The sequence below is a fragment of the Pristiophorus japonicus genome, chromosome 4, assembly GCF_044704955.1.
Source record: "Pristiophorus japonicus isolate sPriJap1 chromosome 4, sPriJap1.hap1, whole genome shotgun sequence".
Taxonomy (NCBI): Eukaryota; Metazoa; Chordata; class Chondrichthyes; family Pristiophoridae; genus Pristiophorus; species Pristiophorus japonicus.
Genome location: NC_091980.1, coordinates 311,981,155 through 312,006,290, shown reverse-complemented (window position 1 = coordinate 312,006,290; position 25,136 = coordinate 311,981,155). Strand labels below are relative to the sequence as shown.

Below are 25,136 nucleotides of genomic sequence, written 5' to 3'. Positions count from 1 at the left end.
CCCCTCTCTCGCTCTCCCTTCCCCCCTCTCTCGCTCTCCCTTCCCCCCCTCTCTCGCTCTCCCTTCCCCCCTCTCTCGCTCTCCCTTCCCCCCTCTCTCGCTCTCCCTTCCCCCCCTCTCTCGCTCTCCCTTCCCCCCCTCTCTCGCTCTCCCTTCCCCCCTCTCTCGCTCTCCCTTCCCCCCCTCTCTCGCTCTCCCTTCCCCCCTCTCTCGCTCTCCCTTCCCCCCTCTCTCGCTCTCCCTTCCCCCCCTCTCTCGCTCTCCCTTCCCCCCCTCTCTCGCTCTCCCTTCCCCCCCTCTCTCGCTCTCCCTTCCCCCCCTCTCTCGCTCTCCCTTCCCCCCCTCTCTCGCTCTCCCTTCCCCCCCTCTCTCGCTCTCCCTTCCCCCCCTCTCTCGCTCTCCCTTCCCCCCTCTCTCGCTCTCCCTTCCCCCCTCTCTCGCTCTCCCCCCCTCTCTCGCTCTCCCTTCCCCCCCCCTCTCGCTTTCCCTCTCGCTCCCTTTCCCGAGGGGATTGGAACCGGATTTCTGGTATTGTTTGATCCCCCTGCTGCCCTCAGGAAATCCTCAGCGGCTGCAGACTTGCCTGTGGCTGGGAGATCAGGTGCAATTATTGGCTGGTTACATTGCATGAAAGCATTCTGAAAATCCCTTGCGGCTGGTGCCCTGGATATGTGCGGCTGATGGGGTGGAGCCTCTTCACAAAACCGCACCCCACCTGCCCGCCATTTTCTCCCCTCTTCCCTGAAGGTGCTGACTCTCACTGGGGTACAGGTCCCCTCCCCTGAAGGTGCTGACTCTCACTGGGGTACAGGTCCCCCCTCCCCTGAAGGTGCTGACTCTCACTGGGGTACAGGTCCCCCCCTCCCCTGAAGGTGCTGACTCTCACTGGGGTACAGGTCCTCTCCTCCCCTGAAGGTGCTGACTCTCACTGGGGTACGGGTCCCCTCCTCCCCTGAAGGTGCTGACTCTCACTGGGGTACAGGTCCCCTCCCCTGAAGGTGCTGACTCTCACTGGGGGACAGGTCCCCTCCCCTGAAGGTGCTGACTCTCACTGGGGTACAGGTCCCCCCCTCCCCTGAAGGTGCTGACTCTCACTGGGGGACAGGTCCCCTCCCCTGAAGGTGCTGACTCTCACTGGGGTACAGGTCCTCTCCTCCCCTGAAGGTGCTGACTCTCACTGGGGTACAGGTCCCCTCCCCTGAAGGTGCTGACTCTCACTGGGGTACAGGTCCCCTCCCCTGAAGGTGCTGGCTCTCACTGGGGTACAGGTCCCCCCTCCCCTGAAGGTGCTGACTCTCACTGGGGTACAGGTCCCCTCCCCTGAAGGTGCTGACTCTCACTGGGGTGCAGGTCCCCTCCCCTGAAGGTGCTGACTCTCACTGGGGTACAGGTCCCCCCCCTGAAGGTGCTGACTCTCACTGGGGTACAGGTCCCCTCCCCTGAAGGTGCTGACTCTCACTGGGGTACAGGTCCCCTCCCCTGAAGGTGCTGACTCTCACTGGGGTACAGGTCCCCTCCCCTGAAGGTGCTGACTCTCACTGGGGTACAGGTCCCCTCCCCTGAAGGTGCTGACTCTCACTGGGGTACAGGTCCCCTCCTCCCCTGAAGGTGCTGACTCTCACTGGGGTACAGGTTCCCCCCCTCCCCTGATGATGCTGACTCTCACTGGGGTACAGGTCCCCCCCCTCCCCTGAAGGTGCTGACTCTCACTGGGGTGTGGGTTCCATGGGCTCTTGGCTGGTACATCGCCCAAGTAGCATCTCTTGATGTGCTAGGCTGGATGCTGAGTGTTGGCAGGGTGTGCTACCCTTGCCCAATGCATGTTGGAGGTCTGGACTGGGAGGCCAGGCTGACCGCCCCTGCCCAGAGGTCATGAATATAGCAGGATGGGGCAATACTGGGGCATTAAATCTGGTCTGACAACTTTGGAGAAACACTGTCTCAAGCAATTATGTAGCGCCATTCACATCCTCTGACGTCCCAAAGCGCTTCACATCCTGTGAAGTACTTTCACAGTGTTGCCATGTGGGAAACACGGCAGCCAATTGGCAAAAGGCAAGGTCCCAACGTAACAATGTGATGATGACCAGATAATCTGTTTTTAGTGATGTTGGTTGGGGGATAAATATTGACCCCAGGACACCGGGGAGAACTCTCCAGCTCTTCGAAATAGAGGCATGGGATCCAACTGAGCGGGCAGATGGGTCTTCGGTTTAATGTCTTATCCGAAAAACAGTGCAGCGCTCCCCCAGTACTGCCCCTCCGACAGTGCGGCGCTCCCTCAGTACTGCCCCCTCCGACAGTGCGGCACTCCCTCAGTACTGCCCCCTCCGACAGTGCGGCGCTCCCTCAGTACTGCCCCTCCGACAGTGCGGCGCTCCCTCAGTACTGCCCCTCCGACAGTGCGGCGCTCCCTCAGTACTGCCCCTCCGACAGTGCGGCACTCCCTCAGTACTGCCCCCTCCGACAGTGCGGCACTCCCTCAGTACTGCCCCTCCGACAGTGCGGCGCTCCCTCAGTACTGCCCCTCCGACAGTGCGGCGCTCCCTCAGTACTGCCCCTCCGACAGTGCGGCGCTCCCTCAGTACTGCCCCTCCGACAGTGCGGCACTCCCTCAGTACTGCCCCCTCCGACAGTGCGGCGCTCCCTCAGTACTGCCCCTCCGACAGTGCGGCACTCCCTCAGTACTGCCCCCTCCGACAGTGCGGCACTCCCTCAGTACTGCCCCTCCGACAGTGCGGCGCTCCCTCAGTACTGCCCCTCCGACAGTGCGGCACTCCCTCAGTACTGCCCCCTCCGACAGTGCGGCGCTCCCTCAGTACTGCCCCTCCGACAGTGCGGCGCTCCCTCAGTACTGCCCCCTCCGACAGTGCGGCACTCCCTCAGTACTGCCCCCTCCGACAGTGCGGCACTCCCTCAGTACTGCCCCCTCCGACAGTGCGGCGCTCCCTCAGTACTGCCCCTCCGACAGTGCGGTGCTCCCTCAGTACTGCCCCCTCCGACAGTGCGGCGCTCCCTCAGCACTGTCCCTCCGACAGTGCGGCACTCCCTCAGTACTGCCCCTCCGACAGTGCGGCGCTCCCTCAGCACTGTCCCTCCGACAGTGCGGCACTCCCTCAGTACTGCACTGGGAGTGTCGGCCTAGATTTTGTGCGCAAGTCCCTGACTCCGAGGCGAGTGCGCTGCCCACTGAGCCACAGCTGGTACGCAGGCACGGGGCAACGCGTGCACCTGTCGAGCGTGGGTCTGCACGGAAACGAGTTTTAACGTCTTGGCCTTTCTTTCCCCCCCCCCCCCCCCCCCCCCGCCCCCGATAGCGACTACATCAAGGTGCAGCCTGTCGACATCCAGCCGGACATCTTCAGCTACCTGCTGCACCTCATGTACACGGGCAAGGGTCCGAAGCAGCCTGTGGACCCCAATCGCCTGGAGGAGGGCATTCGCTTCCTGCACGCCTACAACCTGGTGCACGACCCGGGCCACACCGGGCAGGTCTTTGTCCAGCACCACGAGGTGCTGCCCCTGCAGTCGCCCAACCTCTACGGCATCCAGATCTCGGGCTCCCAGAAGCTGGCCATGCGGGACCTGCAGCCGTCTGGTGGCCGGGCCGTCTCCGGCACCGGCTCGTCCATGCCGGGCTCCGAGGCCCTGTGCCAAGTCTCACTCGGCGTGCCATCCAACAACCCGGAGCACCGCTACGCCCGAGCCCCCGTGGCGCCGGCCGCCAGCCAGGAGGCGGGGGCTGGGCCGGAGGACTACAGCCCGAGCCTTTCGACGGGGTCCCGGGCCGGGGGCTCCTCCTCCGGCCCCCTGCTGGTGCCCGGCCTCAACTTCAAGCGGGGCAAGTACCACAAGCTCTACTCGTGCCACTACTGCGGTGAGCGTTTCAACGTGCGGAGCAGCCTGCGGGACCACCTGTACTCCCACGCCAGCGGGGCGCTGCCCTACGGGGCCACCGCCGAGAGCCGGGGGCCGGGGGACCCCCAGGAGGCCGGCGAGGAGACCGACAAGTCCGAGGTGCTCCCGGCGCCTGGCGGCGGCGGCGGCAACAGCGAGCCCGCGCCCCTCCTCCCGCCCCTCGACCCGCAGGACGCCAACAGCCTGGACGGGCCGCCTTCCTCCGTCGGCCTGACGCTGACCATCGGCGAGGCGGGCGAGACCGCCGGCAACTTCGGCATCGCCAAGCGCAGAAAGTTCGCCTGCTCCGTGTGTGGCCGTGAGTTTCTCAATCTCCAGGGTTGGGGGGGGGGGGGGGGGAGTGGTGGGGCGGTGACTGGGGGGTGCTGAGGGTGGGGGCAGGTTGAGTGCTCGGGGCGGGATGGGGGGAGCGGGGGCGGCGAGGGGGAGAGCGCTGGGGGTGGTGCGGGGTGAGATAGTGCTGGGCGGAGTGCGGGGAGTGCTGGGGCGGCCGGGGGTGAGCGCTGGGGATGGTGCGGGGTGTGAGTGCTGGGCAGAGCACGGGGGGAGAGTGTTGGGCGGAGTGCTGGGGCGGCCGGGGGTGAGCGCTGGGGAGGGGGTGTGGAGTGTTTGGGTTGGCGAGGGTGGAGGGAGAGTGCCAGGGAAACGAGCTTGTCTTGTATTGGCCAGAATTCTGTCTCAGAACCCCCCCCTCCCACCCTCGGCTAATCGAAAGTTCCGCGTCCCATGAAGTCCCACAACACCCCAGGCAGCCCTGCAGCCCTCCGAGATCTCCAACTCGGGCCTCTTGTCCATCCACTCCCTTTGCCCCACCTTTGGCTCAAACTTTGGCCTCTTGTGCATCTCCAATCTTAATCGCCCCACCATTCCTCCAAGGTCTTTCCCCTCCCCATCTCCCTAACCACCTCCAGCCCTACAACCCTCTGAGATGCCTGCACTCCTCCAATTCTGCCCTCTTGAGCATCTCTGATTTTAATCGCTCAACCATTGGCGGCCTTCAGCTGCCTGGGCCCCAACCTCTCGGCCTCCCTTCTCCTCTCTAAGAAGCTCCTTAAAACCTACCTCTGACCAACTTTTGGTTACCTGCCCTAATATCTCCTTAGGGGGCAATTTCTGTCTGATTATGCTCCTGTGAAGCGCTTTGGGATGTTTTACTTTGTTAAAGGTGCTATATAAGAACGTAATAGGAGCAGGAGTAGGCCATTCGGCCCCTCGAGCCTGCTTCGCCATTTAATAAGATCAAGCCTGAAGGCTCTATGCCTCAATGCGAGGAGAATTCGGTATCAGGTGGACGAATTAACTGCGCAGACAGCACTTAATGGATATGATGTAATTGGCATCACGGAGACATGGCTCCAGGGTGACCAAGGCTGGGTATTCAATATTTAGGAAGGATAGACAGAAAGAAAAAGGAGATGGGGTTGCTGGTTAAAGAGGAAATTAATGCAATAGTAAGGTAGGACATTAGCCTGGATGATGTGGAATCTGTATGGGTGGAGCTACGGAATACCAAAGGGCAGAAAACGCTAGTGGGAGTTGTGTACAGATCACCAAACAGTAGGAGTGAGGTTGGGGACAGCATCAAACAAGAAATTAGGGATGCGTGCAATAAAGATACAGCAGTTATCATAGGCGACTTTAATCTACATATAGATTGGGTTAACCAAACTGGCGGCAATGCAGTGGAGGAGGATTTCCTGGAGTGTATTAGGGATGGTTTTCTAGACTAGTTTGTCAAGAAGCGAACTAGGGAGCTGACAATCCTAGACTGGGTGATGTGTAATGAAAAAGGACTAATTAGCAATCTTGTTGTGCGAGGCCCCTTGGGAAAGAGTGACCATAATATGGTAGAATTCTTTATTAAGATGGAGAGCGACACGGTTAATTCAAAGACTAGGGTCCTGAACTTAAGGAAAGGTAACTTCGATGGTATGAGGCGTGAATTGGCTAGAATAGACTGGCGAATGATACTTAAAGGGTTGACGGTGGATAGGCAATGGCAAACATTTAAAGATCACATGGTTGAACTTCAGCAATTGTACATCCCTGTCTGGAGTAAAAATAAAACGGGGAAGGTGGCTCAACCGTGGCTAACAAGGGAAATTAAGGATAGTGTTAAATCCAAGGAAGAGGCATATAAATTTTCCAGAAAAAGCAGCAAACCCGAGGACTGGGAGAATTTTGTAATGCAGAAGAGGAGGACTAAGGGTTTAATTAGGAAGGGGAAATTAGAGTATAAAAAGAAGCTTGCTGGGAACATAAAAACTGACTGCAAAAGCTTCTATAGATATGTGAAGATAAACGTAGGCCCAGGTGAATTTATAATGGGGAACAAAGAAATGGCGGACCAGCTAAACAAATACTTTGGTTCTGTCTTCACGAAGGAAGACACAAATAACCTTCCGGCAATACTAAGGGACCGAGGATCTAGTGAGAAGGAGGAACTAGGAAATCCTTATTCGGCGAGAAATTGTGTTCGGGAAATTGATGGATTGAAGACCAATAAATCCCCAGGGCCTGATTGTCTGCATCCCAGAGTACTTAAGGAAGTGGCCCTAGAAATAGTGGATGCATTGGTGATCATTTTCCAACAGTCTATCGACGCTGGATCGGTTCCTATGGACTGGAGTGTAGCTAATGTAACGCCACTTTATAAGAAGGGAGGGAGAGAGAAGGCAAATAATTATAGACCGGTTAGCCTGACATCAGTAGTGGGGAAAATGTTGGAATCAATTATTAAAGATGTAATAGCAGCGCATTTGGAAAGCAGTGACAGGATCGGTCCAAGTCAGCATGGATTTAAGAAAGGGAAATCCTGCTTGACAAATCTTCTAGAATTTTTTGAGGATGTAACTAGTAGAGTGGACAAGGGAGAACCAGTGGATGTGGTGTATTTGGACTTTCAAAAGGCTTTTGACACGATACCACACAAGAGAATGGTGTGCAAAATTAAACCACATGGTATTGGGGGTAATGTACTGACGTGGATAGAGAACTGGTTGGCAGACAGGAAGCAGAGAGTCGGGATAAATGGGTCCTTCTCAGAATGGCAGGCAGTGACTAGTGGGGTGCCGCAGGGCTCAGTGCTGGGACCCCAGCTATTTACAAAATACATTAATGATTTGGATGAGGGAATTGAGTGTAATATCTCCAAGTTTGCAGATGACACTAAGCTGGGTGGCGGTGTGAGCTGTGAGGAGGACACTAAAAGGCTGCAGGGTGACTTGGACAGGTTAGGTGAGTGGGCAAACGCGTGGCAGATGCAGTATAATGTGGATAAATGTGAGGTTATCCACTTTGCGGGCAAAAACACGAGGGCAGAATATTATCTGAATGGCGGCAGATTAGAAAAAGGGGAGGTGCAACGAGACCTGGGTGTCATGGTTCATCAGTCATTGAAAGTGGGCACGCAGGTACAGCAGGCGGTGAAGAAGGCAAATGGTATGTTGCCCTTCATAGCTAGGGGATTTGTGTATAGGAGCAGGGAGGTCTTACTGCAGTTGTACAGGGCCTTGGTGAGGCCTCACCTGGAATATTGTGTTCAGTTTTAGTCTCCCAATCTGAGGAAGGATGTTCTTGCTATTGAGGGAGTGCAACAAAGGTTCACCAGACTGATTCCCAGACTGACATATGAGGAAAGACTGGATCGATTGGGCCTGTATTCACTGGAGTTTAGAAGGATGAGAGGGGATCTCATAGAAACATATAAAATTCTGACGGGACTGGACAGGTTAGATGCGGGAAGAATGTTCCAGATGTTGGGGACGTCCAGAACCAGGGGACATAGTCTTAAGATAAGTGGTAGGCCATTTAGGACTGAGATGAGGAGAAACTTCTTCACTCAGAGAGTTGTTAACCTGTGGAATTCCCTACTGCAAAGAGTTGTTAAGGCCAGTTCATTGGATATATTCAAGGGGGAATTAGATATGGCCCTTACTGCTAAAGGGATCAGGGGGTATGGAGAGAAAGCAGAAAAGGGGTACTGAGGTGAATATGATCATGGCTGATCATTGAATTGTGGTGCAGACTCGAAGGGCCGAATGGCCTACTCCTGCATTTATTTTCTGTTTCCATGGTTTCTGTGTTTCTATGGCTGATCTGATCATGGACTCAGCTCCACTTCCCTGCCCACTCCCCATAACCCTTTACTCTCTTATCGCTCCAAAATCTGTCTCTCTCCGCCTAGAATTTATTCAATGACCCAGCCTCCACTGCTCTCTGGGGCAGAGAATTCCACAGATTTACAACCCTCTGAGAGAAGAAATTCCTCCTCATCTCCGTGTTAAATGGGCATCCCCTTATTCTGAAACTCTGCCCCGAGTTCTAGATTCGCCCACGAGGGGAAACATCCTCTCTGCATCTATCCTGTCCAGCCCCCCTCAGAATCTTATCTGTTTCAATAAGATCTCATTCTTACAGAAGAACATAAAAACATAAGAAATAGGAACAAGAGTAGGCCATATGACTCCTCGAGCCTGCTCTGCCATTTAATACGATCCTGGCTGATCTGATCATGGACTCTGGTCCACTTCCCCGCCCGTTCCCCATAATCCCTTATCCCCTTATCGTTTAAGAAACACTCTATTTCTGTCTTAAATTTATTCAATGTCCCAGCTTCCACAGCTCTCTGAGGCAGTGAATTCCACAGATTTACAACCCTCTGAGAGAAGAAATTTCTCCTCATCTCTGTTTTAAATGGGCGGCCCCTTATTCTAAGACCATGCCCTCTAGTTCTAGTCTCCCCCATCAGTGGAAACATCCTCTCTGCATCCACCTTATCAAGCCTCTTCATAATCTTATGCGTTTCGATAAGATCACCTCTCATTCTTCTGAATTCCAATAAGTAGAGGCCCAACCTCCTCAACCTTTCCTCAGAAGTCAACCCCCTCATCCCCGGGATCAACCGAGTGAACCTTCTCTGAACGTCTCTAAATGCAAGATGTTCTTGCCTCTGGCTCAGATTCGGGGTGGTCCTCGTCATTCCCGAGAGCCCCCTCTGCTTTCAGGCCCGCCTTGAGCCAGCCACCCCCCCCCCCCCCCCCCCCCCCCCCCCAGACAGGCAGCCTCTGACTCCGGCTGCTCTCCCGAATCCCTGTGCCCCGCCATCGCGGACTGAGGCTTCCGTCAGGACACCTCTGCTCTTTAAGAGCTCCCTCCTTCGGTCTCTCACCCTGAAGGTCCTTGAATGTGTTGTCGCTGTCCATTTCTCCCAGAGCTCTCTACTTGAACCTCTCCAGATCAGCTCAGAAATTTACAGTACAGGAGGAAGGAAGCCATTCGGCCCTTCGAGTCTGTACCGCCATTTAATAAGATCATGGCTGATCTTCTCTCTCAACACCGTATTCCCGCTTTTCCCCCAGACCGCTTGATGCCTTTTGTGTCTAGAAATCTATCTATCTCCTTCTTAAATATATTCAGTGACTTGGCCTCCACAGCCTTCTGTGGTAGAGAATTCCACAGGTTCACCACCCTCCGAGTGAAAACATTTCTCCTCATCTCCGTCCTAAATTTCCTACCCCGTACCCTGAGACTGTTCTTATAAAAGATCCTACGGCAATATTGAAATAAATTCTCCTCGGTGTCCTAGGCCAATATTTATAAACATAAGAAATAGGAGCAGGAGTTGGCCATGTGGCCTCTCGAGCCTGCTCCACCATTTAATACGATCACAGCTGATCATCGACCTCAACTCCACTTTCCCGCCAGATCCCCATATCCCTTTTCCCACCCGATCCCCATATCCCTCGATTAGAAACATCTATCGATCTCTGTCTTACATACTCAACGACTGAGCCTCCACAGCCCTCTGGGGCAGAGAATTCCAAAGATTCACCACCCTCTGAGTGAAGAAATTCCTCCTCATCTCAGTCTTAAATGGCCGACCCCTTACCCTGAGACTGTGACCCCTGGTTCGAGACTCCCCAGCCCGGGGGGAAACATCCTCTCAGCATCGACCCTGTCAATCCCCCCCTTCAGAATCTTGTATGTTTCAATGAGATCACCTCTCATTCTTCTAAACTCCAGAGAGTGTGTAGGCCCACTCTGCACAATCTCTCATAGGACCGCCCTTTCACCCCAAGGATCAATCGAGTGAACCTTTGTTGCACCCTCTAAGGCAAGTATATCCTTGCTTAGATAAGGAGACCAAAACTGTGCGCAGTACTCCAGGTGTGGTCTCACCAAGGCCCTGTACAATCGTAGCAAGACTTCCTTACTCTTGTACTCCAACCCCCTTGCAATAAAGGCCAACGTACCATTTGCCTTCCTTATTGCTTGCCGTACCTGCATGGTATTCTCAGTCCGTGCCCCTTGGTTCTAGACTTAACAGCCAGGGAGGAAAACCAGCCTGTCGGCATCTTACCCTGTCAATCTATATTCTCTAGAGTTTAGAAGAATGAGAGGTGATCTCATTGAAACATACAAAATTATTACAGGGCTTGACAGGGTAGATGCAGGGAGGATGTTTCCTTTGGATGGGGAGTCAAGGACCCAAGGGGTGTCAGTCTCAGGATAAGGTTTGGCCATTTCGGACTGAGATGAGGAGAAACTTGGCCTGGGTTTTTATCTGGTTTTTGCCTCTCCCAGGAGATCACGTGGTTCCGGTTGGGGTGGAGTGTAGAATGTTTCGGTGCAAGGGGTGTCGCAGTTGTGGTGAGGCGGACTGGTTGGGCCCGGGTGCTCTTTGCCTTTCCGTCATTGTTCATGGGCTTATATGTAACCTTCGGGGCCGCTGACCGAGGGCCGTGCGGCTCTTTGTCGGCCGGCGCGGACACGATGGGCTCGCGATGGCCCTCCTCCTGCGCTGCGAATTTCTATGTTTCGAAACTTCTTCGTTCAGAGGTTTGTGAATCTTTGGAATTCCCTACCCCAGAGGGCTCAGTCGTTGAGTGATCAAGGCAGTGATGGCTAGATTTTTGGATATCCAGGGATAGAGAGACAGGGCAGGAAAGGAGTTGAGGTCGATGATCGGCCTTGATCTTATTGAATGGCGGAGCGGGCTCGAGGGGCCGAATGGCCGGCTCCTGGTTTCTTGCGGTCAACCGCTGTCAGAATCTTGGAGGAGATTTATCCCTCAGTAACCACCGTGTATGTTGTTGCCTGTTTTTCCCCCCCCCCCAGATTCTCCGGACGCTGAGCCCAGCAGCATCTCGCCACCCTCGACGTTTCCGCCAGCGGGGTCCGAGGCGGGAGCGACGGCGGCCAGACAGCAGCAGCAGGGGGGGCGGGAGGGCCAGGCGACGGCGGGCGAGCTGGAGGGCGCCTTCCGCGACGTCTTCGCGCAGTACGACTCGGGCCGGGCGCACGCCCACTACAAGTGCCGGCGGGCGGGCTGCGAGCGGGTGCGGCCAGACGGCAGGCGGGGCGACAAGTTTGTGCACAAGTGGCTGTCGGACCGGGAGCTGACCTACTGCGAGCGCACGGGCGTGTACTGGCTGCTGTACGAGGAGGGCCAGGGCATGTTCTGCTACCTGTGCCGGCGGCACGACACCCACAACAAGCAGAACAAGACCAAGGTCTTCAACGGCACCCCGGCGGTGCGCTACAAGAAGTCGGCGCTGCAGGTGCACGCCGAGTCGCAGCAGCACGCGGCGGCCGTGCACGGGGAGCTGGCCGGCCGCCTGTCGGAGCGCGAGCTGGCCGAGGCCGAGGAGGAGCAGGGGGCCGGCCTGCCCACCCTCTTCCTGGCCGCCTACTGGCTGGCCCGCCAGGAGCTGCCCGCCTCGCGGCTGCGTGCCGTGCTCCGGCTGCTGGCCCAGGCGGGGCTGCGGGGGCTCGGCGACGCCGCGGGCTTCCGCCGGCCCGAGACCCTGTGCCAGGTCTTCGCGGCGCTGGGCCGGGTGATCGGGCGGCGGCTGGCCCGCCGGGTGCGGCAGGCCGGCTGCTTCGGGCTGCTGTGCGACCGGGTGGCGGGGCCGTGCGCGACCGGCGGCGGCGGGGAGGGGCCCACGGTGCTGGCCTACGTCCAGTATGTGGACCCCGCCACGGCCGAGGTGCTGAGCGACTTCCTCTTCGCCGAGGCGGCGGCAGCAACGGACGGCGGGGGCTCGGCCGAGGAGCTGGCGGGGCTGATCGGCCGGGGGGTGCGCCGCCTGGAGCTGCCGGCCCGCCGCCTGGCCTCGCTGGTGACGGACGGGGGTGAGCTGATGGCGGGCGGGGTGGTGGGCCGCCTGCGCGAGCTCAGCCCCGCCCTGCTGGCCGTCCACTGCCTGTGCCCCCGGCTGCCCCTGGCCGGGGCCTGGGCCTGGGCCCCCGCCTCGCTGGGCCCCGCCTGCCACGACCTGCTGCGGCTCGAAGCCTACCTGCAGCAGCTGTGGGAGTTGCTGGAGCGCTCGGCGGGCCTGGCCGAGGCCTACCTGGCCGCGCGGCTGGAGGCCGCCCCGCCCCCTCCCCGGCTGCGGGGGGCGCTGCTGCGCCGGCTGAGGCGGGCCTGCCGCCGGCGACGCCTGTCCTTCGAGGCCTCGGCCGAGGGGGCCTACAACGACTACCCGGCCCTGCTGGCCGCCCTGGCGGCCCGGCGGGAGGCCGAGGCGGCGGCCGGCGGCCTCCTGGACCGGCTGCGCACCCCCCGCTTCGCCGGCGCCCTCTACATCCTGCGCGAGGTGGCCCCCGTCCTCTCGGGCCTGGCCAAGGCCTTCCGGCCCGGCGCCGTCAACTTCTCCACCCTCGAGCCCTCGCTCAAGTACGCCGTCTACAAGCTGAACGAGGCGGCCGGCTCCCGACAGGCCCTGGGCCGGCTGCAGGCCGACCTGCAGCCTGGGGGGCGGCTGGCCGGCGCCTCCCTGCCCCCGCCGGGCCCTGAGCAGGAGGCCGAGCTGGCCGCCCTGCTGGAGGCCTACGTGGCGGCCCTCAAGGCCGACCTGCAGCGGCGCTTCGGCGGCTCCCTGGCCCTGCTCTCCGCCTTCTCCGTCTTCAACCCGCTGCTGGTGCCCTGCCCCGAGGCCCCCGACTTCGCCGACTACGGCCGCCCCGAGATGCGGGCGCTGGCCGCCCACTTCCACCCCCAGGCCGAGGCCCGGGAGGCCCAGCTGCTGGCCGAGTGGGAGCGGCTCAAGCCAGAGCTGCACGGCTGGAAGGAGGGGGTGCCGGACTCGGTGCTGAGCGACGGCGGGCTGACCGTCACCGAGTGGTGCCTGAAGCGGCTGCTGGCGCTGGGCGGGGAGGCCCGGCGCTCCTACGCCGGGCTGCTGCCCCTGGCCGAGGTCTCGCTGGCCATGCCCCTCACCGACGCCTGGCCCGAGCGGGGGCTGGGCGCCCTGCGGCGGGTCGAGGCCCAGCTCCGGGCCGGCCGCTGCTCCTCCTCCTCCTCCTCCGGCGACACCGAGCTGCTCAACAGCCTGATGCACATCAGCGTCAACGGGCCCGACTTCGGCACCCCCGACTGCGCCCAGGTCGTCCAGGAGGCGGCCCTCCTGTTCCGGCAGCGGCGGGCGGCGGCGGAGAGGCCGGCCCCCGAGGACGAGCCCGGCTTCTCCGAGGCGCCGGACGGCGGCTTGCAGACGGAGCAGGAGCTGGAGCAGCTGCAGCAGGAAGTGGACGAGGCGGTGGGCACCCTCCAGCTCCAGGCCGACCACGAGAGCGACTCGGACGACAGCATCTGCGACTGAGCCCGCCCAGACCGCCGACCCAAAGAGAGGCAACGCCAAGCACCCGGCGACAGAGCGCGCGCGATCGCCCGCGTCGGGACACCGCCCTGTATATAAGCAATGGCGCATTGGTGTGTGACCTGCCTCCCGACTGTGTGCTGTCACCACTTTCCCTGTCACATTGTGGAGGGCACCTTCCACCCTGCGAGGTGTAGCTGATTGAAACACTCGTGGGCTCAGCTTTCGTGGCGTGGAGGGGCTGCTGAATACTGTACTGTACTGTACTGTAGTGAGAGGGGACGCAGCAGGTTACAAGGCTCACCACAGTTTGGGGGAAAGCTAGGGCCACATCTGCTGTGGGTTGTTGCTGAAGGTTTTCGGTCAGATTTTGGAGGGTGGGGCGGGGCGCTGGATATCATTCTCAAAACACACAGCAAACTACTGCAGATGCTGGAAATCTGAAATATAAACGGAACTCGCTGGAAATACTCAGCGGGTCAGGCAGCAAGAAGTAGAGTTAACGTTTCAGGTCGATGCCCTTTCCATCAGAACGGGAAAAAGTTGAGAGATGGAACAGGTAGGGGGAAGGGGAGGAAAGAGCAAACTGGAAAGTCTGTGATAGGGTGGAGGGCAGGAGAGATTAAATGACAAACGGTCTGATTGTACAAAGCAGTAGGAGATGGGGAGATGGACTCTTTCTCACCTGCGGCTCAGCCCTCTAACACCTCCCGTCCCTCCGACACAGCTGTTTATCCATATCATGGGACTTTTAATACTTGTTTATGGTGCTATGTTTAACCGACGGAAGTAAACCCCTGTTCCTCCCCATTATCATCACCATCGGAAGACTGGGGGGTTCTTATGAAGGGATGAAAGGAGGGTGAGGGGTGGTGGATTGTGTTACGTGACAGACGCGTTACGTGACCGACGGGAGCTGTGTTATGTGACGGACAGGAAGTGCATTACGTGACCGACGGGAGCTGTGTTATGTGACGGACAGGAAGTGCATTACGTGACCGACGGGAGCTGTTATGTAACGGACAGGAAGTGCGTTACATGATCGACGGGAGCTGTGTTAAGTGATGGACAGGAATTGCATTACGTGACCGACGGGAGCTGTGTTTTGTGACATACAGGAAGTGCGTTACGTGACCGACAGGAGCTGTGTTATGTGACGGACAGGAAGTGCGTTATGTGACAGACAGGAAGTGCATTACGTGACCGACGGGAGCTGTGTTATGTGACGGACAGGAAGTGCATTACATGACCGACGGAAGCTGTGTTATGTGACGGACAGGAGGTGCGTTACGTGACCGACGGGAGCTGTGTTATGTGACGGACAGGAGGTGCGTTACGTGACCGACGGGAGCTGTGTTATGTGACGGACAGGAGGTGCGTTACGTGACCGACGGAAGCCGTGTTATGTGACGGACAGGAGGTGCGTTACGTGACCGACGGGAGCTATGTTCTGTGACACGGGAGGTGTATTATGTGACCGGCTGTAACAGGACGGATATTTAACCCACAGATAAATCAATGAAGCTCCAAGTTTACACACCGCACATTGAGCACAGATTTTGAAAATGCTTTTCGAACTAAATAGATTTGTTAATCCATTTTTAAGGCATTCGGTTTAGTACATTTTTTTTTTACTGTAGATGCATTTTCAAAGTGAAAATAAATTAAACATAGTTTTCAGTGTTTCTACAATTTTTTTAACGAGTTTTGTTACAACTTACTGATGGATGTTGGTCTTTGCTCCTTCACATCTCTCATTCGGTGACGTGTGCTTTTGACAAAAGATTTTATTTCATCACCTCCTCCCCTGAAGGTGCTGACTCTCACTGGGGTACAGGTCCCCCCCCGCCCCTAAAGGTGCTGACACTCACTGGGGTACAGGTCCCCCCTCCCCTGAAGGTGCTGACTCTCACTGGGGTACAGGTCCCCTCCCCTGAAGGTGCTGACTCTCACTGGGGTACAGGTCCCCCCCTCCCCTGAAGGTGCTGACTCTCACTGGGGTACAGGTCCCCCCTCCCCTGAAGGTGCTGACTCTCACTGGGGTACAGGTCCCCCCTCCCCTGAAGGTGCTGACTCTCACTGGGGTACAGGTCCCCTCCCCTGAAGGTGCTGACTCTCACTGGGGTACAGGTCCCCTCCCCTGAAGGTGCTGACTCTCACTGGGGTACAGGTCCCCCCTCCCCTGAAGGTGCTGACTCTCACTGGGGTACAGGTCCCCTCCCCTGAAGGTGCTGACTCTCACTGGGGTACAGGTCCCCTCCCCTGAAGGTGCTGACTCTCACTGGGGTACAGGTCCCCTCCCCTGAAGGTGCTGACTCTCACTGGGGTACAGGTCCCCTCCCCTGAAGGTGCTGACTCTCACTGGGGTACAGGTCCCCTCCCCTGAAGGTGCTGACTCTCACTGGGGTACAGGTCCCCCCCTCCCCTGAAGGTACTGACTCTCACTGGGGTACAGGTCCCCTCCCCTGAAGGTGCTGACTCTCACTGGGGTACAGGTCCCCTCCTCCCCTGAAGGTGCTGACTCTCACTGGGGTACAGGTCCCCCCTCCCCTGAAGGTGCTGACTCTCACTGGGGTACAGGTCCCCCCCTCCCCTGAAGGTGCTGACTCTCACTGGGGTACAGGTCCCCTCCCCTGAAGGTGCTGACTCACACTGGGGTACAGGTCCCCTCCTCCCCTGAAGGTGCTAACTCTCACTGGGGTACAGGTCCCCTCCTCCCCTGAAGGTGCTGACTCTCACTGGGGTACAGGTCCCCTCCCCTGAAGGTGCTGACTCACACTGGGGTACAGGTCCCCTCCTCCCCTGAAGGTGCTAACTCTCACTGGGGTACAGGTCCCCTCCTCCCCTGAAGGTGCTGACTCTCACTGGGGTACAGGTCCCCTCCCCTGAAGGTGCTGACTCACACTGGGGTACAGGTCCCCTCCTCCCCTGAAGGTGCTAACTCTCACTGGGGTACAGGTCCCCTCCTCCCCTGAAGGTGCTGACTCTCACTGGGGTACAGGTCCCCTCCTCCCCTGAAGGTGCTGACTCTCACTGGGGTACAGGTCCCCTCCCTCCCCTGAAGGTGCTGACTCTCACTGGGGTACAGGTCCCCTCCCCTGAAGGTGCTGACTCTCACTGGGGTACAGGTCCCCTCCTCCCCTGAAGGTGCTAACTCTCACTGGGGTACAGGTCCCCTCCCCTGAAGGTGCTGACTCTCACTGGGGTACAGGTCCCCCCCTCCCCTGAAGGTGCTGACTCTCACTGGGGTGCAGGTCCCCTCCCCTGAAGGTGCTGACTGTCACTGGGGTACAGGTCCCCTCCTCCCCTGAAGGTGCTGACTCTCACTGGGGTACAGGTCCCCCCCTCCCCTGAAGGTGCTGACTCTCACTGGGGTACAGGTCCCCTCCCCTGAAGGTGCTGACTCTCACTGGGGTACAGGTCCCCCCCTAAAGTTATGGTCATTACGGCACAGAAGGTGGCCATTCGGCCCATCGAGTCTATGCCGGCTCTCTGTCCAGCCATCCAGTCAGTCCCATTCCCCCGCTATATCCCCAAAGCCCCACGAGTTTATTTCCCTCAAGTGCCTATCTATTTCCTTTTGAAACCATTGATGGTCTCCACTTCCACCACCCTTGTCGGCAGCGAGTTCCAGACCATTACCACTCACTGCGTAAAAATGTTCTTCCTCACATCCCCCCTGTATCTCTTGCCCCAAACCTTAAATCTGTGTCGACTAGTCCTTGTACCATCAGCTGGTGAGAACAGCCTTTCTCTGTCTACCTTATCTAAACCTGTCATAATCTTGTACACCTCTATCAAATCTCCCCTCAACCCTCAACCTTCTTTACTCCAAGGAGAACAACCCCAGCTTCTCCAACCTAACCTTGTAGGTAAAATCCCTCACCCCTGGAACCATTCTGGTAAATATCCTCTGCACCCTCTCAAGGACCTTCACACCCTTCCTAAAGTGCGGTGACCAGAACTGGACGCAATACTCCAGTTGTGGCCAAACCAGAGCTTTATGTAGGTTCAGCATAACTGCCTTGTTTTTGTACTCAATACCTCTATTTATGGAGGCCAAGATCCCATGTGCTTTGCCAACTACTCTCTCAATATGTCCTGCCACCTTCAAAGATCAATGCACATGAACATCTAGGTCCGTCTTGTTAGAAATAGCCAAGTTTACGGTTATCTCTGGTCGCTTTAAATAATCAGGTTCGACTGCAAACCAATATGGTGAGTATATTGTGTTTAATCAGAGTTTAAGACGGGATATAACACATTAGTTATACAGCAAAAACACGTGACCGTGACAAGTAGTTGACACTGATCCGATCCGACAGACAGGTGATGCACATGAGCAGTTTTCTGCTTCCTTTTGTCTGGAGCTTCTCTCTTCTATGAGCCTCCTCTCTCTTCCATCTGTGAGTATAATCTTCCGGAAGGTCACTTTTATTCTATTTTTAGGGGTGGGTCTGAACCAGAATATTGATAAGACCTTTTGACCTGTAGAGGTTCCCTTAAAAACTTGCTATCCAATACCGTACCGTGTTCTTTGTCTCGATTCTTGTTTCAAGAACCCGCCGTAAAGATGTCTTGGCCACATGTCTTTGTTTATACCTTCCTGAAGATGCTTTCCTGTGGAATTCCGTTCCCCCTCTCTCTCTCTCTCTCTCTCTCTCCCTCTATTTTCTCAGGTACAATTAATACAAGACCTAGTGGTCTACCCTTTGAACTATAAGGCCCAAAGCCGAGCTTTCTCACACTAACCGGTCGTTAACTTCTTCACGACATAGCAAACTGCTGTGTGTTTACGTTATATCCTACCAACTTCCTTCCATTATCTTCGCAAGCAGTTCTGTTAAGCTAACTTCAAATCCTACCTTAGCATTATGCATAAAATACATAAACAAGGTTCAAGTATTAACTTAAAAACAACAGATAATTGCTTAGCAACAGGGAGATTGTATATAGTACAAATAACTATACCCTCCATAGGAAACCAAAACACTTGCATTTTTCTGATCCGATGGGGCTTTTCATCTACAATTATAACACAACCATTTAACCACAGCATTTTTCCCGTCAGTTTTAATCGCATAATTATATACATTTTTAGGCATCTTTAGTTTCTAACACTCTGTCCTTGCACACTCTTTAGAACTGTGCCATTAAGTCTATATTGCCTCTCCCTATCCCTTCTGCCAAAATGCATCACCTCACATTTCTCTCCATTAAATTCCATCTGCCCAATCTGCCGGCATGTCTCTGTCCTGTTGCAGTGGATTGGTATCATCCTCACTGTTTGCCACATCTCCAAGTTTGGTATCATCAGCAAATTTTTAAATTTTACTCTATATTCCAAATCCAAGATTTATATATATATGTATTTAAAAAAAAGCAGTGGTCCTAGCACTGACCCTTGGGAAACACCACTGTTCACCGTCCTCCCGCCTCAAAAACAACCATTCACCACGACATGCTGTTTTCTGCCCTTAATCCAATTTCTTACCCAAGCTGACGCTGACCCTCCCCATTCCATGAGCCTCAATTTTGTTAACCAGCCTTTTATGTGGCACTTTATCAAACACTTTCTTAAAATCCATATAGACAACATCCACTGCATTCCCTTCATCAACCTTCTCTTACTTCATCAAACAACTCCATTAGATTAGTCAAACACGATCTGCCTTTTACAAATCCATGCTGGCACTCCTTAATTAGCCTGTTAATTTTTTCCCTGATTATTGTTTCCAAAACCTTACCCACCACCGCTGGCCTGTAGTTACTAGGATTGTCCTTACACCCTTTCTTGAACAAGCATGTCACATTTGCCACTTTCCAATCCTCTGGCACCTCCCCTGCACCTAGGGAAGATTGGAAGATTATAGCAAGCCCTCCCGCTATCTCCACGCTCCCTTCCCTCAGCAACCTGGGATGCAAGCCATCCGGACCAGGCGACTTATCCACTCTGAGCATATCCAGCCTTTCCAGTACATCCTGCCTATTAATTTTCACCCCATCCATTACCTCGACCATCTCCGCTTCTACCGATATTTGACAGCATCCTCTTCCTCAGTAAACACCAATACAAAGCACTCATTAAGTATTCTAGCCTTGCCCTGCGCCTCTCAGTATATATCACCACCTTTGTCCCTAATAGGTCCCACCCGCTTACTATTTACATGCGGGTGGAAGATTTTTGGGTTCACGAGAAATAGGAGCAGGAGCAGGCCATTTCACCCCTCGAGCCTGCTCCACCATTTAATATTATCATGGCTGATCTGATCATGGACTCAGTTCCACTTGCCTGCCTGCTCCCGATAATCGCTCAAAAATTTGGATTCATCTTAAATATATTTAATGACCCACAGCTCTCTGGGGCAGAGAATTCCACAGATTTACAACCCTCAGAGAAGAAATTCCTCCTCATAGTTTTAAATGGGCGGCCTCTTATTCTGAGACTATGCCCCCTAGTTTTAGTTTCCCCTATGAGTGGAAATGTACTCTGCATCCTACTTGTCCAGCCCTCTCATTATCTTAGATGTTTCAATGAGATCACCTCTCATTCTCCTGAACTCCAGTGAGTATAGACCGAACCTACTCAACCTATCTTCGTAAGTCAACCCCTCTCATCTCCGAATCAACCTAGTAAACCTTCTCTGAACAGCCTCCAATGCAAGTATATCCTTCCTTAAATATGGAGACAAAAATTGCTCGCAGTACTCAAGGTGTGGTCTCACCAATACCCTGTACAGTTGTAGCAGGACTTCTCTGCTTTTACACTCAATCCTCCTTGCAATAAAGGCCAACATTCCATTTGCTTTCCTCATTACTTGCTGTACCTGCATACTAAATTTTTGTGTTTCATGAAAAGGACCCCCAGGTCCTTCTGTACTGAAGCATTATGCAATTTTTCTCCATTTAAATTATAATCTGCTTTTCTATTTTTTTCTGCCAAAGTGGATAACCTCACATTTTCCCACATTATACTCCATCTGCCACATTTTTGCCCACTCACTTAGCCTGTTTATATCCCTTTGCAGATTTTTTGTGTCCTCCTCACAATTTGCTTTCCCACCCATCTTTGTACCATCAGCAAACTTGGCTACATTACACTCGGTCCCTTCATCCAAATCTAATATAGATTGTAAATAGTTGAGGCCCCAGCACCGATCCCTGCGGCACCCCACTAGTCACTGATTGCCAACCGGAAAATGACCCGTTTATGCTGACTCTCTGTTTTCTGTTAGTTGGCCAATCCTCTATCCATAATATGTTACCCCCAACCCGTGAACTTTTATCTTGTGCAGTAACATTTTATGTGGCACCTTATCGAATGCCTTCTGGAAATCCAAATACACCACATCCACTGGTTCCCCCTTATCCACCCTGCTCGTTACATCCTTGAAGAACTCCAGCAAATTTGTCAAACATGATTTCTCTTTCATAAAACCATGCTGACTCTGCTTGATTGAATTATGCTTTTCCAAATGTCCCACTACTGCTTCCTTAATAATGGACTCCAGCATTTTCCCAACGACCGATGTTAGGCTATCTGGTCTATAGTTTCCTGCCTTCTGTCTGCCTTTTTTAAATAGGGGCGTTACATTTGCGGTTTTCCAATCCGCTGGGACCTTTTATGTTAACTGCCATTCTATTCTCACATTCTCTCTTTGCCAGTTTTATTTTCCTCTTCCCCTCTCAACTTAATGTATTTGGCTTGGTTCTCACTTGAAGAATTCACCTGACATGCATCATACACCCTCTTTTTTTTGTTTCATCATATTCTCCATCTCCCTCGTCATCCAAGGTTCCCTGACCTTTCCCACTTGTTGGAATGAACCTAGCCTGTACCTGAAATATCTCCTTAAAGATCATTCATTGTTCCATTACAGTTTTTCCTGTCAATCTTTGGCTCCATTTTACCCTGGCTAAATCCCCTCTCATCCCATTGAAGTTAGCCCTGTCCCAATTTAGAAGTTCTACTTTAGATTGCTCCCTGCTATTCTCCATTACTAATCTAAACCTTATTATACAATGATCACTCTTACCCAAGTGTTCTCCCAGACATCTGGTCCTCATTCCCTCCTTCCCGCTTCTACCTCCTTCCCCAGACCCACAAACAGGACTTCCCCGGTAGACCCATCGTTTCAGCCTGTTCTTGCCCCACAGAACTTGTTTCTTCCGATCTCGACCCTCTTTCCTCCCCCTTGTCCAATCTCTTCCCACCGACATCCGCCACTCCTCCGACGCCCTCCATCAGTTTCCAGTTTCCCGGCCCCAACCGTCTCCTTTTCACCACGGACGTCCAATCCCTCTACACTTCCATCCCCCACCAGGATGGCCTGAGGGCGCTCCGCTTCTTCCTCGACCAGAGGCCCAACCGGTCCCCATCCCCCACCACCCTGCTCCGCCTGCCTGAACCTGTTCTCACATTGAACAACTTCTCCTTTAACTCCACTCACTCCCTGCAAATTAAAGGTGTTGCTATGAGAACCCGCATGGGTCCTAGCTATGCCTGCCTTTTCGTGGGATTTGTGGAACATTCTTTGTTCCAGTCCTACTCGGGTTCCCTCCCTCACCTCTTTTCCCGGGACATTGATGACTGTATCGGTGCCGTTTCCTGCTCTCGCCCTGAACTAGAAAATTTCATTCACTTTGCATCCAATTTCCACCCTTCCCTCACCTTCACATGGTCCATCTCCGACTCTTCCCTTCCCTTCCTCGACTTCTCCGTCTCCATCTCTGGGGATAGGCTTTCGACCAGTATCCACTATAAGCCCACGGACTCCCACAGCTAACTGGACTACACTTCCTCCCACCCCGCATCCTGTAAGGACTCCATTCCATTCTCCCAGTTTCTCCGTCTCCGTCGCGTCTGCTCTGACGATGCCACCTTTCACACTAGTGTCTCTGACATGTCATCCTTTTTCCTCAACCGAGGATTCCCCTCCTCCATGGTTAACATGGCCCTCGACTGTGTCCGTTCTATTTCCTGCACCACTGCTCTCACCCCTTCCCCCTCCCTCTCAGAACCATAACAGGATTCCCCTTGTCCTCACCTTTCACCCCACCAGCCTCCTCGTTCAATGGATCATCCTCCGCCATTTCTGCCCATTCAGCCTGTGAGTGTGATGGATTCAGAGACACGAGGCTCATTGATGATCACATTTATTGCGAGACTTTATTACGGGTCAGAGGTTAATCTTGTTGCACTCTAGGCCTTGGCCTCTGTTTCCATGAACACCAACTCAGAGAGATGTTGAACTGTGGGGGAAAAAAAACAACAGAATAAAGCAGGCTTGAGGGGCTGAATGGCCTCCTTCATTCCTATGTAACAGGCTCGAGGAGCTGAATGGCCTCCTGTCCCTGTGTAACAGGCTAGAGGGGTTGAATGGGCCTCCTCCTGTCCCTGTGTAACAGGCTCGAGGGGCTGAATGGCCTCCTCCTGTTCCTGTGCAACAGGCTCGAGGGGCTGAATGGCCTCCTGTTCCTGTGCAACAGACTCGAGGGGCTGAATGGCCTCCTGTTCCTGTGCAACAGGCTCAAGGGGCTGAATGGCCTCCTGTTCCTGTGCAACAGGCTCGAGGGGCTAAATGGCCTCCTATTCCTGTGTAATAGGCTCGAGGGGCTGAATGGCCTCCTTCTGCTCTTGTGTAACAGGATCGAGGGGCTGGGAGTGTGAGTGAGAGGGGGAGCGAGGGAGAGAGGAAGTAAGAGATTGAGAGACGAGGAAGTAAGAGATTGAGAGACGAGGAGTGAGAAAGAGAATGTGGAAGGGAGACAGGGAGCAACAGAGGACAAGGGGCAAGAGAAACTGAGGGGGACAGAGACATGGAAAGGGAGTGAGATAGTGTGAGACCCAGGGAGAGAGGGAGCGAGAGAGAGCGTGAGACCCAGGGAAAGAAGGAAGCGAGAGACCCAGGGAGAGAGGGAGAGAGGGAGGGAGACCCAGAAAGAGTGAGACCCAGGGAGAGAGGAAGGGAGACCCGGAGTGAGGTCCAGGGAGAGAGAGAGAGAGAGAGAGAGAGAGAGACAGGGAGTGAGGTCCAGTGAGAGAGGGAGTGAGACCCAGTGAGAGAGGGAGTGAGAGAGATAGTGAGGCCCAGGGAGCGAGAAGGAGAGAGGGAGCGAGACCCAGCGAGAGAGGGAGTGAGAGAGATAGTGAGGCCCAGGGAGCGAGAAGGAGAGAGGGAGCGAGACCCAGCGAGAGAGGGAGTGAGAGAGATAGTGAGGCCCAGGGAGCAAGAGAGAGAGAGCGAGACCCAAGGGGGGAGAGAGCGAGACCCAAGGGGAGAGAGAGCAAGACCCAGGGAGCGAGAGAGAGAGAGAGACCCAGGGAGGGAGAGAGAGAGAGACTCGGGGAGAGAGGGAGCAGGAGCGAGACCTGGGGAATGAGGTCCAGGGAGAGAGGGAGCGAGATCCAGGAAGAGGGAATGAGAGAGATAGAGACCCCAGGGAGATAGAGGGAAGAGAGAGAGAGAGAAGGAGCGAGAGAGCGAGCGAGACCCAGGGGTAGAGGGAGCTGGCGAGACAGAGACCCCCAGGGAGAGAGGGAGTGAGACCCAGGGAGAGAGGGAGTGAGACCCAGGGAAAGAGGGAGTGAGACCCAGGGAGAGGGGGGCGAGAGAGTGAGTGAGACCCAGCGAGAGAGGGGGTGAAGATTCTGTGGGAGGTGAAATGCCCAAAGCTCACCTGAGATCTCCAATCGGTTTGGTACATGATGTACAACGATGGCTGAATCATCTGTCTGGGTGAAGGAGAGAAGGAATGGTGAGGAGAGATGGATGGGAATAAACCCCCGGGGAATGGGACAACAACACTTTGTATTTATATAGCGCCTTTAAGTAGTGAAAAGTCCCAAGGCGCTTCACAGGAGTATTATGCCCTAAAAATTTGACACCGAGCCACATAAGGAGAAATTATGCAGGTGACGGGTCGGGTTTAAGGAGCGTCTTGAAGGAGGAAAGAGAGCTAGAAAGGAGGAGAGGTTCAGGGAGGGAGTTCCAGACCTTGGGGCCCAGGCAACAGAAGGTGGAGCGATTATAATCAGGGGGGCAGAATTAGAGGAGCGTTGACATCTCGGTGTGGGGGGGGGGGGGGGGACGTTGTAGAGCTGGAGGAGATTACAGAGATAGGGAGGGGCAAGGCCCTGGAGAGATTTGAAAACATGGATGATCATTTTGAAATTGAGGAGCCAATGTAGGTCAACAGGCACAGGGGGTGATGGGTGAGCGGGACTGGGTGCGAGTTAGGACACGGGGCAGTGAGCACAGGGGGTGATGGGTGAACGGGACTGGGTGCGAGTTAGGACACGGGTCAGTGAGTACAGGGGGTGATGGGTGAGCGGGACTGGGTGCGAGTTAGGACACGGGGCAGTGAGCACAGGGGGTGATGGGTGAGCGGGACTTGGTGTGAGTTAGGACACGGGGCAGTGAGCACAGGGGGTGATGGGTGAGCGGGACTGGGTGCGAGTTAGGACACGGGGCAGTGAGCCCAGGGGGTGATGGGTGATCGGGACTGGTGCGAGTTAGGACATGAACAGCCGAGTTTTGGATCACCTCCAGTTTATGTAGGGTAGAATGTGGGAGGCCAGCCAGGCGTGCGCTGGAATAGTCAAGTCGAGAGGTA

The 25,136-nt window shown here is 55.2% G+C and overlaps 1 protein-coding gene across 1 annotated transcript in view; it reads left to right on the top strand.

The window, feature by feature from the left end:
• Positions 1 to 15,200, top strand: part of LOC139262802 (zinc finger protein 862-like) — a 17,268-nt gene extending 2,068 nt beyond the window's left edge. Inside the window, exons 2-3 of the mRNA XM_070877954.1 lie at positions 3,318 to 4,216; positions 11,038 to 15,200. Of these exons, the coding sequence (XP_070734055.1) occupies positions 3,318 to 4,216; positions 11,038 to 13,523 (3,385 nt within the window). The 3' untranslated portion in view covers positions 13,524 to 15,200. The remainder of the gene's footprint in view (positions 1 to 3,317; positions 4,217 to 11,037) is intronic.
• Positions 15,201 to 25,136: the final 9,936 nt, after the last annotated feature.